Source organism: Cydia pomonella, chromosome 15 (assembly GCF_033807575.1).
Source record: "Cydia pomonella isolate Wapato2018A chromosome 15, ilCydPomo1, whole genome shotgun sequence".
In the NCBI taxonomy this organism is placed as follows: Eukaryota; Metazoa; Arthropoda; class Insecta; order Lepidoptera; family Tortricidae; genus Cydia; species Cydia pomonella.
The window spans coordinates 10,490,461-10,510,203 of NC_084717.1; the positions used below are offsets into that span (position 1 = coordinate 10,490,461).

At 38.4% G+C, this 19,743-nt stretch overlaps 3 protein-coding genes across 3 annotated transcripts; 2 read left to right on the forward strand and 1 right to left on the reverse strand.

Moving 5' to 3' along the window:
• The first annotated feature begins 100 nt into the window (after nucleotides 1-100).
• Nucleotides 101-4,500, forward strand: LOC133525869 (uncharacterized). Its single transcript, XM_061862276.1, has 5 exons — nucleotides 101-375; nucleotides 415-2,097; nucleotides 2,530-2,762; nucleotides 3,216-3,424; nucleotides 4,462-4,500. Exons 1-5 carry the CDS (start codon nucleotides 221-223, stop codon nucleotides 4,498-4,500), a joined length of 2,319 nt encoding a protein of 772 aa, XP_061718260.1. The 5' UTR covers nucleotides 101-220.
• Nucleotides 4,501-5,303: 803 nt separating this feature from the next.
• Nucleotides 5,304-10,823, forward strand: LOC133525768 (uncharacterized). Its single transcript, XM_061862147.1, has 5 exons — nucleotides 5,304-5,824; nucleotides 6,922-7,064; nucleotides 8,186-8,264; nucleotides 9,588-9,674; nucleotides 10,676-10,823. The coding sequence occupies exons 1-5, from the start codon at nucleotides 5,516-5,518 to the stop codon at nucleotides 10,739-10,741; spliced, it is 684 nt and encodes a 227-aa protein (XP_061718131.1). The 5' UTR covers nucleotides 5,304-5,515; the 3' UTR covers nucleotides 10,742-10,823.
• A 1,212-nt stretch (nucleotides 10,824-12,035) lies between these two features.
• LOC133525767 (nonsense-mediated mRNA decay factor SMG9-like) lies at nucleotides 12,036-19,399 on the reverse strand. The gene is made up of 8 exons (XM_061862146.1): nucleotides 19,241-19,399; nucleotides 18,932-19,157; nucleotides 18,195-18,329; nucleotides 17,492-17,758; nucleotides 16,510-16,726; nucleotides 15,832-16,002; nucleotides 15,427-15,587; nucleotides 12,036-14,523 (listed from the first exon to the last, which is right to left on the reverse strand). Exons 1-8 carry the CDS (start codon nucleotides 19,274-19,276, stop codon nucleotides 14,321-14,323), a joined length of 1,416 nt encoding a protein of 471 aa, XP_061718130.1. The 5' UTR covers nucleotides 19,277-19,399; the 3' UTR covers nucleotides 12,036-14,320.
• Between the last annotated feature and the right edge of the window lie 344 nt (nucleotides 19,400-19,743).

The following is a 19,743-nucleotide window of genomic DNA, read 5'->3' on the forward strand; positions in this document are numbered from 1 at the left end:
GCGATAGCCTTGATCAGAGCTGAACTTAATTGCTTAGCTATTGATTCAAGACTCCACCTCCTGTATAAAACTACAACCTGTTATATATGGGTATATTCATATATTTGTAAGAAGGGGGTAGCAGTCGCGTAATAAATACTTGTCGAGCAACACGTCTTTTATTTAACAGTGGCGGCGAATGGTAAAATTATAGTGTAATACAGTGTTTTTATCCACAAAAATGGCTGGCAAAGGTAAATTTTCGGAGTTTGATGTGAAAACGGGGAATTGGACTTTATATTGCGACAGGTTAGACATGTACTTTTTAGCTAACGGCGTTACGGACGATTTGAAACTAGCAACCTTGATCGCGAACGTAGGTGAAAGTGCATATGAATTGATAGTGAATTTATGTAGTCCGGACAAGCCATCTACATTAACTTATGCTAAAGTGGTGAGTTTAGTGAAAGAACACTTGGAACCCGTACCATCGGCGTTAGCGGAACGTTACAAGTTTCGGCAATGCAGGCAACAAAATGGCCAGTCTATTGCCGAGTACGTGGCCACGTTAAAACAAATGGCGAGGTTTTGTGACTTCGGTAGCGGGCTAGAAGAGAACCTACGGGACCAACTCGTGTGCGGGATTACCAGTGACGCGATTCGACAGAGGTTATTTGCGGATAAAAAACTCGAATACAGTAAAGCGGTACTAATAGCGACTACAATGGAGTCGGCGGAGAAAGATTCTAGTGCGGTAGAATCTCCGGTGATAGGAATGCACTACAATGCCAGCCAGATTGGAAAAAAACAGTGTACGGCGTGCGGCGACACGAGACATGAGCGCTTCGCGTGCAAATTTAAGGATTACATATGTGACACGTGTTCGCGTGTCGGGCATTTGAGGCGTGTGTGTCCTGAAAAGGAGGGGCACAGAGCTAGGGCAAGACCGGGAGCGACTAAGAGTTGGGGAACCAGTCAGGAGCACGGAAGTGGCTCTGGAAGCAACGGCTACAACGAGAGGGCATTGACCGGCCGTGGAGGCAGCACGGCGGGCAGGAGGCGGCGAGGCGCGCGCACGGGCGCGGCGCTCGCGCGCCATCACTGCATCCGGGGGCACCCCGATCCGGCCGAGGAGGCTAGCTGGCGGGACAACGGAGGCGAGGGCTCGGGTGCGGGCCTTAGCCGGCGCACGGACAGCGATGACGAATGGCCCATATATCAAATGGGACTAAGTCAATATCCACCGGTATGTATGGAGATACTTGTGCAAAATAGGCCATTAATCATGGAAATTGATACCGGATCTCCCCTTTCGTGTATAAATAATGACACTTATCAAAAAAATTTTAGTCAACTAGAATTAAAAGAGTGCCGCATTCGGTTATTTGCTTATAATGGTTCCCGTATTTATCCATTAGGCTTCGTCGAAGTAGAAGTGTCATTTAACGACTGTGTTAAGACGCTAGATTTGTATGTGATAGATAATGGAACCACTAATATTTTAGGACGGCAATGGCTTGCCGAGTTAGATATTCAGGTTCCGCGAATAAAAGTATTAAGTGTCAATAAGCTGGTGAAGGATTATGGGAACTCGTCTCTTACTATGAATGACATCCTTTCCAGGTTTAAAGATGTGTTCGACGGAACCCTGGGTTGCTTCACCGGCGGGCGGGCCACGCTGCAGCTGCGCGAGGGGGCGGTGCCTGTGTATTGCCGGGCGCGACCTTTGCCCTACGCGTTACGTCAGCGCGTGGATGCCGAACTGGACGCCATGCTGGCGGCGGGCGTCATCACACCGGTCGACCACTCGGACTGGGCGACACCGCTGGTGGTGGCGCACAAGGCGGACGGCGCCATCAGACTGTGTGCGGACTACAAGGTTACGCTAAACAAGGTACTAATGGTAGATAGATATCCCGTGCCCAGGATTGACGATCTGTTAAGTAATATTAGTGGCTACAAATATTTTTCCAAGCTTGATCTATCACAGGCCTATAACCAGATTCTTTTGGATGATACGGCAAGTTATACGGTGGTTAACACACACAGAGGTTTGTTTCAATACAACCGTCTCGTTTATGGTTTATCCTCCAGTCCAGGCATATTTCAGAGGATCATGTTAAATTTGTTCAAAAATATGCCCCATGTCGTTGTCTTTCTAGACGATATATTGATCGCTAGTAAAACGATACAAGAGCATAATCAACACATACAGGAGGTTTTGCACATATTGCAAAGTAACGGGTTAAAAGTTAAAAAAAACAAATGCGAGTTTTTTGTTGATGAGGTTAAATATTTAGGTTTTATTATAAATAAGGACGGCGTTAGGGTTGACACGGATAAGATAGCACCCATTATTAAAATGTCGCCTCCCACCAATATTTCCGAATTAAGATCGTTTTTGGGCATGGTGAACTTTTACGGGAAATTTATTAAGCATTTAAGTGACATTCTGGCTCCTCTATACGAGTTGCTTCGTAAAGGTAAACATTGGGTGTGGGGTGGCAGGCAGAATGACAGTTTCATTAATGTTAAGAAGGCCTTGTGCAGTGTGGAAGCCCTGGTACACTATGATATGCGCTTGCCGTGCCTGGTGACATGTGACGCGAGTGGACACGGCATTGCAGCGGTCCTGGCTCAACGCGGCAGCGACGGTGTGGAGCGCGCCGTGGCGTATGCATCGCGCGCGCTGACGGCAGCGGAAATACATTATAGTCAGGTGCATAAAGAGGCGCTGGCCATCGTCTTCGCCATAAAAAAATTTCACCAGTATTTGTACGGCCGTAATTTTGTTCTCCGCACCGATCACAAACCACTAGTTACGATTTTTGGGCCAAACTGTGGTGTTCCAACAGCCGCCGCGAGTCGATTACAAAGGTGGGCTATTTTATTATCGGCGTATGATTTTACTATTGAATATGTTCGTAGTGATCAAAATACCGCGGATGCCTTATCTCGCATGATACAGGGTCATCGTGACAACGGGGTTCAGGAGCGCGACGAGGTTCCTGAACAGACGTATTTACATTTTGCCTCGGACGCGATGTTGCTAGACTATAAGCTGCTACGTAATGAAACCTCGAGAGACGTATTACTGAGTCGGGTATTGAACTATTTAAAAGATGGGTGGCCATTAGTCGTAGAGGTTAGAGAGTTAAAACCGTTTTTAAATCGCAAAAATGAACTATATGAAGAACTCGGGTGTATAATGTGGGGTCACCGGGTTGTTATACCAGAGGCATGTAAAGAAAAAGTGTTGCGGGAACTACATGAGCCACATATGGGTATTGTCAAAACCAAGGCTTTAGCAAGAAGCTACGTGTGGTGGCCCGGCATTGATGAGGCGGTGGAACGCGTTTGCCGCGCGTGCGTCGTATGTGCCGCGGTGGCGGACGCGCCGCCGGCCCACGAACCGCGCCTCTGGCCGTGGCCTGAACGTCCTTGGGTACGGTTGCACGCCGATTTCCTCGGTCCATTGGCTGGTGCAAAATATTTAATAGTAGTAGATTCGCATTCAAAATGGATAGAGGCAATTAAAATGTCAGGTACGTCAGCGAGTTACGTAATAGATGTGTTTAGAGAAATGTGGGCGCGTTTCGGTTTACCCAAACAGCTGGTGACGGACAACGGTCCCCCATTTACGAGTACTGAATTTCAGGGTTTCCTGGCCAGTAATGGAGTTGAACATATTTTAACCGCACCTTACCACCCAGCGTCGAACGGGGCTTGTGAGTCAGCGGTAAAAATATGTAAAAAGGTAATTAAAAAAAGTATGGAACAAGGGACTAATATTCATACGGCGTTAAGTAGATTCTTGTTGAACTACCGGAATACCCCCCATTACGCCACGGGTTACCCTCCAGCCAAGCTCTTGCTAGGTAGGTCACTTCGAGCCAGATTAGACTGCTTAAAACCAGAGCTGGCGTCACGAGCGCACGCGCATCAGGACCGCATTAGGAAGCAGGCAAAGGGGGTACAAAGAAGTTTTCAAGTAGGGGATTTAATTTGGTATAGGAAATTCGGTACTAATAACACTAAATGGTGCCCGGGGCGCATTGTAGAATGCCTTGGCGGTACAAACTATTCGGTTAAGGATGAATCTGGAACGGAAACGGTACATAGGCACGTAGATCAAATTAGGTCAAGAGTGATAGATCAAGCGGGGCAGAACAGTCCAATTAATAATCCTCACGATACATCACAACATCGAAGTTTAGCGTATCCTTTACCCTCCACCGGGCCAGCGGGGGGGCCAGAAGGAGTTGATGATGATGACGCTGCGGCCGGTAATACACAGGTCGCGCCGAGTGAGACACAGCCAAATATTGTAATGAACCCGCCCGCGGCAGGTCAAGCAACTCCGGAGTTACTGGTGGCTAACCGCCCAACAAGAACACGGTTCCCACCAATAAGATATGGATGGTCATAAGAAATACTATAATTCGTAGGAAGTTTTTTTTTTAATTGTGTATTATGTCATAGGTTAATTGCATGAAACATGGCCCTTCAGGCGAATACTAGAGCTAAATACCTAAATTAGTTTTGTTTTATCTTTTAATTGAGTAAAATACATTATTTAATTGGTACTTTGTAATTCTCTTTCTCCCATTGTATACAAGTAATTAAATACCTAACTACCAATTAATACGTAATATGTAATCAGTACAATAAATCAATAATAACCGAGTTGAAAGAACCGAACTAATAACGCAGGGTCAACAGGAAAACATGTGGTTCTTCACATGATGTAATCTTGGTTTAATAATAAGCACAAAATAAGTACATGTATATCCGCCAATAAGTCCAATGAGACTGTTAGTGTTTAAATCTTTTTGGTGCTACGCGTCAATGTCCATAAATGATGGTACTTAATGGTTACGTTAATGACAAAGAAAATTATTGTAAACTTAGGGTGAAGGTGATAATAAGTAGTTAGGTAACATCATTTTTCTAAATGTATACCTACTTAGTTGTACATCATTAACTTTTCTCGTAATTTTAGTCTATAGTGTGTCTTATGTTAATAACGTAATTTAATAGCTGTATATGTTTTCCCCCCTCACGTAGGTAGCACACTATACTTCACTTTAGGGGTGGTTTTAGAATAAGGGTGAAGGTGTTATATATGGGTATATTCATATATTTGTAAGAAGGGGGTAGCAGTCGCGTAATAAATACTTGTCGAGCAACACGTCTTTTATTTAACACAACCTACCTTAGGTTTCTTTAATTTTATTAGGTAAGTAGACATCATTATTTGATAATTCGTTAACCTTATTGCAATACATAGGTACTTGATGTTTTTAGTAAAGGTGACCTTATGAATTTTAAAAATGAAAACTTGTATAGCAAGTATTCACCAGATTTGACCACACAACCTTGAGACAGGTCTGAGGTTAGTGTTATCATTATCTTCCACAATAACAAATTATTGGCCAATTCGCAAGAACTTTTTACCGGTCATTCGGATACGGTTACTTTAACAGAAAACACTTGTCAGCCGCCAGAACTCGAAGAATTTCATTAATCAACCAAAATGGACGAATCTGATTATTTACGACGCTTAGTATTGATCACTTTACTTTGTGTGCTCCCGTCAGTTTATTGTAAAGATATCTGTGTAAAGAAAACTCCATGCAGATGTGAGTTTCCTAACGGCACTTATATTGACTTGACTCCATCTGCTAATAATATTGCCTTTAAAACTTTGACATCCCTCACGCCACGATCACAAGATGAAGCAACGCTAACCACTTATTACTATCATCCTTGTCATGATATAACGATGAACACATTGAACACAAAGGACTCCATTACTAGGAACAATTGCGACAAACCTTCAGCGGTAAGTTTGGTCGTTTATTTATTTTCTTTAAATCATTCCCACTAAATGTTATGGGTACATATAACATATAATTATTACCGACCAATAAGACCGCCGCAACAATAATTACTAACTTATAAATCAGGTCAATACCGGTGAGTGTGGCTGCGGGATAAGGTAGCTGGCCTTCACATATCGTCGTTGAAAATGTCAAATCCGTTATGTGCTCCATTTTTGATTTACAAATAGTTACCATGCAACAAAATACATAAGGTATTCATCGGATTTGGCATTCTCAACAACGATATTAGGGACTGTTTACGCTTTGATTGGTGTTTATTGCGAGTTTATAGATTTGCTCCTTGCATTTAGTGGCATATGTATGAACCAACTCATTCTAAACACTAATCAATGTGTAACCAGGCCCCGGTATGGCCAGTTACACTTATCCCGCAGCCACACTTATCCATATTTACAATATTTAATATACAATACACACGCACTAATATAACGTAAAACAAGCCAGGTAAATTAACCTACCCAATTAGTTGCGGGAGGCTGCGGGTTATTATTTTTCGAGGGTACGTATGGTATGCGATATCTCAGATGGTTTTCCGGGCTCGGTCCTGGGCCGTTTTGTATATCTCCGTATGGAACCATATAGAATGGTATATTTGCTTTTTTAACGGGCGTATTGCCGTTACTTATGTCGGGGCTATTAGCAGTAAGCAGTGTAACCACTGCATAGAGAAAACAATACCCTTTGTTCAACAGATTAGGCCCCGAGCCCGAAGAAATCATCTGAGATAGTTCATACTATACCTACTCGAAATTTTATTTTCAGTTTGGGCGGTAATACATATTTGAATCACTCACTATACTATTTTAGAATCCTTCGTTACGCTGTAAAGTGAAGTTCTTTATTTGCATTAAATGTGGTTAACAAAAGGTCTTAAATATTATAAATTAAAAAGTATCACACATTTAGCTGCGGAATCAATCGTTGAATCCTAAGCTTCGTTTAGGATTCAATGCATGCCCTCGCCGTAAATAGAAATTTTACTTCCTTAAACTCAATTTACTACTTATGTTAGTATCAAGATTATAGCTATTTCCAGTTGTGTCGGCATGGGAGCGTTTGGAACAAAACTCGTCCAGATACTCTGATCAAGTTTGAAGAATATTACGAATATATTGGGAGCTCTAATGACTTAGAGTTTGCTGAGGACGGAAGTTACATTAAATATCTTAATAAGCCATCGTAAGTAAATCTAGTAACGGTAAGATTGGCTTTGTGGCCCGAAAATAACTGTCTCTGTCTGTAATTAATTAATTAGCATATTCATTTTAATTTAATTTAATTAGTTAAATATAGGAAAAATGTGGCCTACCCAAGTATTCAGATATCTGCCTGTAGGGCTACGCCAGACAAACAAACACTTAAATTTGCTTAATTAATGTAAGAACACACGAAAGAATTGGTAACTGACGTTACAGTCTCGTGGAATTACCCAGATAAGAACTGTGAAGATGCTCCCTTTTACGGGCAACTACGAAATCCTAAACTCCGCATTACCGGATATGTTCTTGGCCGGTTATATACTTAACAGTTATAATGTGCGTTGGGATAAGGCCCTAAACTAGACTTGCCTATCACTGTCGTAATAAAATTTAATTAAATAGTGCCATCTACTTTTAACTAAGGTAATATTGGGTAAAAAGATATTGGCGCAAGTGAAACACCTGTCGGGAATTATCATACGGTTCCTTTCCTTTACCTTGCCCCGAGAAAAAAAACTATGTTCCTTTACCTAACATGACCTTATCTTTAACCTTCTCCGATACGATCATTGTCAAGAGGGCACTGTTATTCTCATGTATAGGGTGACAATTCCGCAATATGGCGCGTGATCGTGTATTACTGTAGGTACTATACCTTTCGCATCGAATTATGGTTCCAATAACGGTTCCCTCAAATGTCTTTTAGTTGGGCTTAATATGCGAAAGCATTTAAGATATAAAAATTTGATTGAAGATTTTTTTAATGTTTTATAGTATTGTTATCAATTAAATGTTAAATTTCTAATTAAAGTTTAGTATTTTTCAAACGGAAAGGGTACGCCCACACATGTCATCTCAACACAATTTTGCGAGTTGGCGTTTTAAGGTTATAAGTTGTATGGAGACACCTGTCACCCTACCCACCGAGTTTGAAAAATACTATATTGTGCTGCTACACTTCCAAAAAATGTCTACAAACATTTTACGTGACAGCTACTCCATATAAAATGGACTGTCATAGGGACAATCATTCGACGCGAGAGGTATTCTCTGTATGCTTACCACGAGTGCGCCGCAACTTATACACTATGTTTTTTTTAGGCAAGCATTAGTGTTTTTGGTTTGCGCGGAAAGTGACGACCAATTAGAAATTAAGGATTTATCGGACCCGAGCTCACTTGTAAGTATTTTCATAATAGTTAACGCGAAAATGGATGACTGCGCGAAATCGTCTTTTCAAATAAACGTAGTCCTCATTTTCCTCTCTGGATATTAAGACTGCGTTGACCGTCCAGTGGCGCCCTGATTATGGGAATTGAATTGTGTTTACTGATAAATCAATTAATTTCTAATACCATTAATTAATTTTATATTACTTTCTCTTGACTTTATCACCTAAACGGAAAAATGTGGCCACCATTTGCCGTTTAGTTGATAAAGTAAAAAATAAGCAAAATAAAACTATGTAACAAAGTTTGGGAATCACTAGGACAACAATATTAATATACTGATTTATACAGAAATTAATTGGTTTATTAGAAAACATAAGTCCCACAATGGGGGCGCCACTGGATACTCAACGCAGTCTTAACGTTATTGAAATTTGATTTAAACAATTTGATGTATATAACCATAGTTTAATTTTCTTCAGTTTTTTTTATTATTATACGAATTAGGAGCAAAAACCAACAATAATTAAAAATTCGAAGAAAAAAAATCAAACAAAGGGGCATAGCTAAGTGAGTGAATACATCAAATTGTGTAAAAATATTTTAAATAATGTCAATATCCAAAGAGGAAAATTGGGACTACATTTAGTATGTATGGAGAAGCGGTCAACCCACGAGTATTGAGGTTGACCGTAATATATTGTAACATATTAGTTTTCATAAAACCTATAGGTATGTTTTTTACAGCTTTTGTCAGTATCTTGCAATCAACAAGAATACAAACTTTTAAAAAATTAAGGATATACGGATGGGGCCTGCAACACGAGCAAAAATTTTTACTGTAGGCTGTACTCCTGAAACTGACCAACATTTTGTTCAACTACTTTTAAAACTAACTTGTGTTTTGATATTTAGCACACTTTAAAGTTTATTCAAAGACGCAATGTATTGCGAATTTTGTTATGTTTAAAGCGTGACAATATACGTGAATAACAATGAGTCCATTGAAGATAATATTGAATTTGTATGAAAAATAGGAAGTCTAAAGACTTCATAATTTCTAAAAGTTATTGAACAAGTGTCATCGTTTAAGAAGTAGTAGTAGTAGTAAAACTCATTATTGTACAAAAATGAAAACAAAACAGGAAATAAAACACCCGTCATTAGTAAAAAAGCGAACTTATCCCTTTAAGGGATCTCTTCCAGTTAACCTTTGAGTAAGTACAAGCTATGTTTCAATTATTTGTGTTATAGGCCCCAATAGTAGGCAGGTGCCTACTATTTCAACCGGCGAATTCTTGTTAAGTATGTCTAAAATTATTCTTAAATTACAGGAGTTGATATTCTACTCAAGGAATGCATGTTTAAAACCGGAACATAGTAAAGTTGATATTTCCGCCTGGGACTTTCCTTTAATGCAGGTTAGTAGAAAAACTTTACAAGTGTCCTTGGTTTGAAATTGAGTCCTGGTTAGAGCCGTATAAGAAGTTAAAATATGATGAAGGAAAGTCTTGTATATTTTGTTTTAGTCAATAATATCGACTTTTTGAGTTTCAAGTTAGTATCACACGCGGAGCAATAAATGTAGTACTTGTCTTCTCTTACTGCTAGTTCGATGTAAGGCTCTATCCAATCTAACTACAAGCTGTTTTTACTACAGTTATTTTGATGGGATATATTTTGAACGGAAGCGGTGGTGGCCGTGTGGATATGACGTCCGACTTTCAATCCGGAGGTCGCGGATTCAAATCCTGGCTCGTACCAATGAGTTTTTCGGAACTTATGTACGAAATATCATTTGATATTTACCACTAGCTTTTTGGTGAAGGAAAACATCGTGAGGAAACCTGCATACATCAGCGAAGAAATTCAAAGGTGTATATGAAGTCCCCAATCCGCATTCGGCTAGCGTGGGGACTATAGCCCGAGCCCTCTCGCACATGAGAGGAGGCCTGTGCCCAGCAGTGGGACTTATATAGGCTGAATTATTATTATTATTATATTTTGAACATGGTTAACAATAAACATTTTTTTTCTGCTTTGAAATATACATCACATAAATAACAAAATAAATGATTTATGATAAAATTAATTGCAGTCATAATAACGTGTTTATTACTATATATATCATTATCTATATAACAGCTTAAATCATGACATCGAATATAATATTTTATTTTTACACTTTGAGTACGAAAAAATATTATAACATAATGGCGACTCAGTTGATTCTAGAACCACGGCGAGCATCCAAAAGTCCCAAGCCTAGTGATGACGTGGTGTTTTCCATAAAAAACGAAGCTCCGGCCCGGCCCCGGCCCGGTCTAGTGTGAATCATCCTTTTTGGTCAGTCATACTTTGTCACTGCCAAGTGGGTGCAGACTAATTATTCCCCCGTTTTAAAATATTTCTAATTTTCCAGATTGCCTGTCGGACGCTACTCCGCATGAGTAACGCAGAAAATTCGACGACAACCACGCTCTTGTAGAAATAATAAGTTATACATATAATGCGTTAACCAGGGAGATCACCCTTTTACTATTAAGTCACAAATAAAACTACTTCGTTTACGTGTATTATTCTTTCGTAGTATCTTAGTATCCCTTTACATACTGTTATGTAACCATCTTATGACCTGTGTGGCTACTATGAGATCAGAATACGTTACTCGATATCGAGAACGTTACGGAAAATGTATGGAGAAAGTGTACAGAGCTCCAAGCGGTTACATATGGTACTAACATTTTTAACTGGTACCATATATGTCACTTACGTTTTTACTCTATTGTTCGTCTAGTATTCGGTACGTGCCTAACTTCACACCTAAAGCGCTCTCTTTCTAACTATATAAAGAAAACTGAGCCAGAATTATTCTAGTGTCAATAGTAAAATCAGCTGCCAGCTGAACACTTTAGCAACAGTTTTTTTTTTTTTTTATACTACGTCGGTGGCAAACAAGCATACGGCCTGCCTGATGGTAAGCAGTCTCCGTAGCCTATGTACACCTGCAACTCCAGAGATTGTTCTTCTTGCCTCTACCCTCCATACTCACCACTTTACGTGAGTAAATAAGACAGATGGCATCGAAAAATACCTCAGATCATAGAAAGTACTAGATGGCTGACGGAGGCGTGGCGCGTGTCGCCGCGACATGGCCACATCGTGGCCATACCGGCCCGCCGTAAGACAGTAGCAACTTAGCTGTCATTGAACAATGTGCGCGTCAATTTTATTGAAATGCCGAATTATAGCGCTATTTTGTGTCGAAATAGGAGTGCATCCAAAAACTATAAGGATCATGGAGTTACGTAGTACTTTTTTTTTCACGTATTAGTCAATAAAACCACACATTTTAACAAATAAATCCAGTGACATATGATTTTTCTGAGTCAGACCATGTTGTCATACAAACGCATGGCAATTTGTCTATGCATTCTACATTGACGCTTTGGCATGGAAAACTATTTGTAGTGTCCTTAGCAACGGCGCAATGCATTAAACCGCTAACGATATTCACAGGGACATTATTGTTTCTTGGTACGACCGCCAACCGTTCCCTTCATTGACGCCGCGAAGTAGAGTGGTGCTCGTGCATATAATTGATCTTTGAGCGTTATCGATAAAAATGTTTAGATATAGTGTATACACACATTAAAAATAATTACTTTCATACAAAAGTAATTATTTTTCAAGTAAAATTTTACAATTATGCACCTAATGTTTAATGTAATACTTTTTAATTTGGATTAAAAATCGAAAAGGTAAGCCAAAAAATAAACTGATTTAATTAAGTACAATTGTACAAATGTTTTATTTCAGAAATAAAATAATAACAGTATTACATTTATGCTGGCCCCCACACTAGGCATAGCCTGTCCTGTGGTGGATAATAAGGTTTACAAGTAAAAAAAAAACAATACTACAATTGAAAACAATAATATACAATTATTTAGAGTAAACAATTGAAAAAGAAACTGTGGTGAATGGAATTTACAGAGGTACAGTTTACAGCGAGTCAAAAAAGAAATATGTTCATGATTGCAATTTTTTTCAGTTTCCCTAAAAATCCCAGTATTAACGAAAAATGGATAGATGCTACAGGAAGAGGGCCCTAACTGGTTTATGAGCGAGAACAGTGTTATTTGTTCGGATCATTTTCAAGAAAAATGTTTCCAGTTACAGTTACAGATAGAATATAAATATGTTTAAAATAATAGTATATTGTATACTTAGTCGATCCAAAAGTTCTATCAGAAAGATTTTTACTGATAATTATGATTACTGTTTCCTTATTATTCGTACATATTATGATATAAAAGCTTATTTAATGGTGCATTATACTTACTATATAACATGCTGGAATTGCTTTCAATTGGTGACGAAATATGCTATAATAAACTGAAACTTTTCTTTTAATGAAGCGCTCGCGTCTAACGACAATCCCAAAGTAAACAATTTAAACAAACATTACATCAAATAATTACTGAAATTTAAACCAATTTGATTAGTTAAGCATAAACAAGCTTTCGCATCATGGTACATGTTTTTTTTTTAATTAAAAGCTTTGTATTACATTTTATCAGTAAAAACCTTTGTGAGAGAACTTATGGCTCAACTAATATACCTTACACGTACCTTAAAATTCTTAGCTCGTAAATAAGGTCAAAAATTTAAAGGAATATAAATTAAGTCTATGGCAATTATTACTTAAAACAAATATGTCAAAACTCTAAGGTCATTTTCAGAACATGTAAAATATCGATAGCTCTATCGAATTGTCCTCACTCTAGTGCCGCCGCTCTAGGCTCCTACACCGCGCGGTTTGGCCAATCACAGCGCGTGAGTTGGTTGTCTGGCCACGCCTTTAATGATGTGGTGGGGGACAGTTGGAGACAGCGAGACTCGTTGAAATTATGCTTCGTTATAAATCTCCTTACTTCTTATATCTATGAAAAATACCGTAGGTATAATTTCGACCTTGGACTAATAATGTTTGCTGTGGTGTAAATAGCGCTGTACCGGTTCTAAAATTGAAATAATTCCGACTTCAACTCTTTGAGCGACACTATCGTGTATCGTATCAATTGACGTCTTTGGCGTGGCGGTTTTAAGGGTTAACCTGCGGCCAATACCCGGCTAGGCCTAATTTAATAAAGTAATGTAAATGGACTTCAGATATATGACAGCGGCTAGCATAGGCAAACAGAATTTGAAATAAAGGCGGATTGTCAAAGAAAACTTCGTAGCCACAGTTAATTTGCTGTAATCTTTCAACACATGATTAAAACTTTTAGAACGCGATTTGACTTTGAACCTTATTTTTTCATTGATATGTCTTAAATTTGTTAAATAACAAAAAGTGGCGACAATTAATAGATCAAAGGTCAAAGGTATGGCGGCATCGTTTCGAGCGATGGCGCCACAACCTTTGGCCTATGCCCGGTAAGATGGCGCCACTTTTTGATATTTAACAAATTTAACACATATCAATGAAATAATAAAGATCAAAGTCAAATGGCGTTCTAAAACTTTTAATCATGTGTCTAAAGATGGCAGCAAATTTACTGTGGCTACAAAATTTTCTTTGACAATCCACCTCTATTTCAAACTCTCTTGGCATAGGCTGAGGTAGATGGTTACCGAAGTGTCCAATTTTCGCTTCGATTTTCTATCGAACGAACTATATGCAATGCAGGTGACACAAGAAAAAAATATTTTCTAGCTATGTATTTATTTTGCCGAATTATAAAAATGCATATAGACTTATATAAATTACAAAGTTTTTATCTGAACTTGATGTTAGGGAAAAAGTCTGATATTTATAACAACCGAAGCCCGCTGCTTACATCCTGCATGATAATAAAGATATATTAATTCTTTGTAGATCGTCTCTTCTCGCTCTAACATTAAGAGGTTATGCTGCATCATTGTGGCGATTGTTTTTATTCCTTAGCCAAGCAACTCCACCTATTTTTACTCTATCGTGTAGGTAACAAGGGTCTGTAGCCCTTAGACTGGTAACTACAGCAGTTTATATAGCGAATGAGAACCAGTTTGCAGTTAAAAATCACGGTAGGAACCTCTCATACTCCATGAAGAAGGTGCATTTCCTGATGGTCTCCCAGGCTTTGCCGCAGTACTGGAACCATGAGCGCTCGGACAGATTCGGCACGTTGGTGATGGGGTGCCGCTGGACGCCGAGCACCATCCAGCGGAGACGCTTGGCCAGTTCCTCGAACGTGGGGTGGCCGCGGTAGATCTCTCGGTTATCTGACGCAAGTGATACTATTGTCAAAGGGCGCACGCGTCATAGTAAGTAAATTCGAAAACGTTTTAGTGTCTATGCTATTAGAAATGAGAAAAAAACCTAACAATCTTAATGAGTATTTGTGAAAAACACTTTAAAAAAATGAAACCAAAATGATCATTATATGTTTTATATGTAATTGTTACATATTGACTGTACGTATTTTTCGAAAGAGTTTTCAATAAGAATACACGTCATGATCGCGATTACCATCTTTCTAATCGCTGGTCAAGAGTGCAAACCTAATAAATTTCTCTTTTTTCAAAAATGCATTTGGCATGTTTACTCTCTTAGCCAATGCAATGTTAAAATAGAGTCGCACCATAAGGGTTCCTTTTGTACCTTTTTGGTATGGAACCCTAAAAACGAAGTATATATGCGCGGGACATATCCCTATACGCTATCGTTGGAAATATGTTATTGTTAGTGTAATCCTAGCAATGTGGATCAAGGAAAAATTATTGTTTGCTGAAATTGTCAAGGTATGTCAGTGTATTGTGCCATTTACGGGTGTAAATGGCACAATACACTGGCATTTTTAACGTCCCGTCTTTACGTTGATGATCAAACTGAGAATCTGTCAATATAAAGTCAATATGTCGTCGTTACCATACCCCTTCTAGTATATCTCTTCTAGTATTTTCAGATTCTGTGCCAATAAGTTAACCCTTTGAACGCCACGAACGCAACGCCTATATGTATGTAACGCGTCATCGTAAACCTGATATGCATGAAGATTCACACCTTCGGTGCCAGGCGCACCGTTTCCAGTTCAAAATGAACGCACATACGTGTTCTTGGCAATGAATGTGTACGTATAATACTGTAACCGTACTCATCTGTAAGGGTTAAAAACGTATTCTCACCAAAATCATCGTAGATCTCAGGCAACAGGAACAAGTTGAGGGGCGGGCCGCAGGTGTCCAAGCTGCAGCCCTGGCAGTCCGCGCTCAGGCCGTTGCGGTTGGAGTCGCTATACAAGTACATGCCGGAGTTTAGCTGCAGGCTCGACTTTTGGAACGCTTTCCTGGAGTAAAGAGGAATTCAATCACAGGCTGTGCTTTCTTTAATCACAATAATGTGAATATATTTGAATTGGTTATTCAACGAATGGCCCCGTCTATAACAACGTATCCTGAGAGTTTATATTCACTACCTATAAGCCCCCTTTCTCCCAAATCTGACACTAGCTCGGTGAACCTCCCCAGCCCTTAACGCCAGGAGGATATGTGACTCCTGCTCAAGCAGCACATCACAAACAGATCGAATACCTGTATAAATCCTGCATAGTCTTAACCGCCTCCGGGGTGTAGTCCTCAAGTTGACAGCGGTTGTGCAGCAGCAGTAAGTGGGGGTGGCTCTCGCCAGATGAAGCTTCTTCGGAGCTGGCAGAACTTGACGCTGAAAGGGATGGTTTCAGCATCTCGGCTGTTTGGAGATATCTAGAATAAAATGGGGTGGACAATGAGATAGGTGAACATAAAAATTAAGACTTTAAATAGACCAAAAAAATGCATAAACCAAACCAATATAAATATAAAGTAATCTATTAATACTTGGATCTAAAAAAAAAATGGTTATTCAATCAATGATAAATACAACCCCCCCTTGCCTGTTGAATTTAGGAAATTCCAGATTCTTTGCGTCGCAATATTCTAGAACTTTAGGGCCCAAAGGATCTGGAATTTTCTGGATTCAACGGGCAGTAGTAATGAAGTTTAAAGGGCCGTCACAATAGATCACTGCTTGGTCAAAGTGGCACTCAAAGGCCCACAACCCCCCAATAATAACCCCCCATCTGTAACAAATATTTTTAAGACCCTTGAAAGAACACAATTTGCTAGCTGCGCAAAGAAATTATTCGATGTTTACACGTAATAATCCAAGGGGCTAAGCTACAACCTGCGACAAACCTCAAAGCTATGAAAACTGAATAGGAAATTAAGTACCTAATAAAATTGTAATCCGTAAACCAGTCCTGAACTGCTATAAGAACATGGCATATCGCCATTAGGAAGGAAGCAACTTGGAGACAGTCCACTGTGACCACATTCGCGCTCCTCGCCGTTATAGGGTTGATGTTAGTCTCCTCTATTAGTCCGGGTGACCATAGAGCCTGGCAGTCGAGGAGTATCACCCGGTCTGCAGTTACATACATGTCTACACCTGGAATGTATTGGTATATAATTACTTGATTTAATTCAAGGGATCAAGCATGAACTGGAGATACAGAAGCCCTCTAATATTTATTGGCACAATGTGTTAATGTAAGTTTTCGATTTAAGACACTAGATGGCTAACCCTCCTTAAGCTTAAGGGCGCGTAGCGTACGTGAACTGTGGGAAGCAGCACCTATTTATTTATTGTTGTGAAGTGTCACTCTCAAGTTTAAGATCTTCGATGTAGGCCAGAAGGTGGCATACCCTCAAACACAAGGTCTCTATTTTTTTAATTTCCCTTGGTGAGTAAGTGTTCCTATGCTACTTTTTATTCTTGTAATGAATGGAGACATTTGGGTTCTTTAATTATCAGGTATTCCATTTCCCCTTGGCATTTAGCTATCGTGCCTCAGGGATTCAGACCCATGGGTAAAGAGCTCTTACTTGAAGTCTTATTATAATAAGTTTCTTGATAAAATAAAATAAAAACATTTTTGATACAACATTTTATTGCTAATTGTACTATCCTTTGAATAGGCAATTACTCATCGAGACAATTCCCAAACACGTGCGTTGCGTGCTTCTGTGTCCATTATCAGATTTGAACATTTCATTGTCACCCAACTTACATACTCATATGTATGTATGTGAACTATGTGAAGTTTCAGCTCAATTGAATAGTAGGAAGTGGGTCTAACTTAGCTTACAAGATTTGACCCAGACACACATACATACAAACATTGCAAGTTAAATAAAAGCTTTTTAAGTTTACCTTTTGTGCAGTGTACTCCTCTCTCAATCTGGTCAATATCTTGCATTTTAAATTTGAAGAAACTACTTTCCACCTTTCCATTCGTTTCAGGGGTTTCATAAAAATGGAGGCCATCTAACTGATTTTCCAGTGATGATGCATCATTGCCCTCAAAAGCGAGGCTGGCTGGTATTTCATGAGAGTTTAGGATTTGTGTACACAAGTCAGGTATTGCGTTATTCTGGGCAATTAGATTAAGGATCATAGATTTACCAACACCTTGAGTACCTGTTCAGAAATAAAAATAACACATTATTTCTTTGCCAGGGAACAATGAAAATCATTTTGAAAATTTTTATACAAAATATTTTCTTTGACATAAGGGTTTTTTTTGTAATATTTAGAGGACAATCTTACACAGATCAACCTAGCCTCATACTGAGCAAAGCTTGTACTATGGGTACTAGGTGACAATATACATACATATATAGATAAATACATATTTATAAACATAGAAAACATCCATGACTCAGGAACAAATGTCTGTGTTCATCATACAAATAAATGCCTTTACCAGGATTCGTACCCAGGACCATTGGCTTCATAGGCAAGGTCTATAAATAAATTAAATATTCCTAAAAAATTTTTGTTAACATATTTTTGATCACATGTGAATAAGGAAACCAACATCCTTAGATTTTAGTGACCGAAAATGTTTTCTTACCTATAATTCCAATAACAAGGTAATTAACACTGGAGTCATGCAGGAACTCTAGTGCCGCACTGTTGAACTCTAAATTTTCATCCAAAAGCTTCACTGCCTCAGTCATGTACTTTAATGGTGCACTTGGCTTCTGTTCTGAAATTAAAAAATAATAATTTATATGAATATCTACTATTAGTTTTTCAGACCATGACATTCAGTACAGTACAATCTGGGTTTGTATCTATAAGCTTTTTTGTATGGGTTTATGGCTAAAATAAATGTGGGTCTCCATGATATTATACTTACGAAACTTTCATGAAACTGATTTTAATTATAACTTTATTTGTAATTGCAAAGACTAACTCACTTATTCATAAAACTTTACGAGCCTGAATTACTTAAAGCATGTTTTATCCCTTACTTACAAATACATAAGTCGATGTGACAGATAAAGACAAACAATTCATAACTCTTCAAGTGGCATATATCGTTTTTGAGTTAAGTATTGGAATTTTGATTTTATTTCAATTAATCAAAATTGAAATTTAAATGACATAATCGGTCAGGAGTCGGCGGCCTACCACTCCAAGGGATAACTAATTCAGGCTTGTAATCTGTTTATAAATAACGCCATAAATGAGTTTATGGAAACCAAACTGAACACACTGTGTTGGACAAATAATCACCCAGAAATATATTTACTACTCAAGTTGAAATCTTAGATTTATGAACAAAATTCGGTAAAAATAAAATACCTATAATTTTCTTCTCCTTATTCTCATTTTGGGCAATTTTAGAAGGTTGAGGCCCCTCATTTTCTGCAGCTTGGACATTAGGGCTCAGAGGTCTCTCTTCTTTTGGTGCACTTTGTTCACGAGTCTTTAAAATAATGGTTGGCGGCTTTTCTTTTTCCTTCGGTGGATCTTTGGCAGTGTCACGCTCTGATTTTAATATAACTGGCCTTTTTGGAGCACTGGACTCCTGGAAACATTAATTATATGCCTTAATAATCAATTCGGTTTGCAATATGTAAACAAATGTGTAATGTAATTATTTAAAACTACCTTCGAAACAAATATTTTCTTTTTTTTATCTGCCATTTTATATACTTAATAATATTTGAAGAAAAAACAATACAATTTAGTTATTTTACACGTTTATGAGCCTTGTTTTACTGGGCGATACGTTGTTTTAGTATTTTTGACTTTTGACAACTTGGACTTTTGACATTAATATCAATCCGATCCACGCTGAAAAACCGATTTAAGTTTTAAAAATATTTATTTATATAAATACCTAGCAAAAAAATTAAATTATAAAATAAAAATTATATCAAATTCTATGTTTAAATTCTAATAATAGCTTTATTTTTCTGCTTTTGAGAGAAAATAGTTGAGCAAACAACATATAAACGAAATCTTTGTAAAAGAACAGCTATTGTGAGTGTTGGAACATTTCATCTGAAAGGGTTGTCAACGTAAAAAATCGAGTGATTGATAGCGGTTTCGTCGATAAAATAATACATTAATAAGCCGATATTATGCAAAATATTACTTATCTAAGATGT

Coding starts and splice junctions, on each gene's coding strand:
- LOC133525869 (XM_061862276.1), top strand. CDS start 221: ATGGCTGGCAAAGGTAAATTTTCGGAGTTTGATGTGAAAACGGGGAAT. Junction 376..414: donor GTAGGTGAAAGTGCATATGA/ATTGATAGTGAA, acceptor CAAGCCATCTAC/ATTAACTTATGCTAAAGTGG. Junction 2,098..2,529: donor GGCATATTTCAGAGGATCAT/GTTAAATTTGTT, acceptor GGCCTTGTGCAG/TGTGGAAGCCCTGGTACACT.
- LOC133525768 (XM_061862147.1), top strand. CDS start 5,516: ATGGACGAATCTGATTATTTACGACGCTTAGTATTGATCACTTTACTT. Junction 5,825..6,921: donor ATTGCGACAAACCTTCAGCG/GTAAGTTTGGTC, acceptor AGCTATTTCCAG/TTGTGTCGGCATGGGAGCGT. Junction 9,675..10,675: donor GGGACTTTCCTTTAATGCAG/GTTAGTAGAAAA, acceptor CTAATTTTCCAG/ATTGCCTGTCGGACGCTACT.
- LOC133525767 (XM_061862146.1), bottom strand. CDS start 19,276: ATGGCAGATAAAAAAAAGAAAATATTTGTTTCGAAG. Junction 18,330..18,931: donor TAAGGAGAAGAAAATTATAG/GTATTTTATTTT, acceptor TTTTAATTTCAG/AACAGAAGCCAAGTGCACCA. Junction 15,588..15,831: donor ACTATGCAGGATTTATACAG/GTATTCGATCTG, acceptor TCTTTACTCCAG/GAAAGCGTTCCAAAAGTCGA.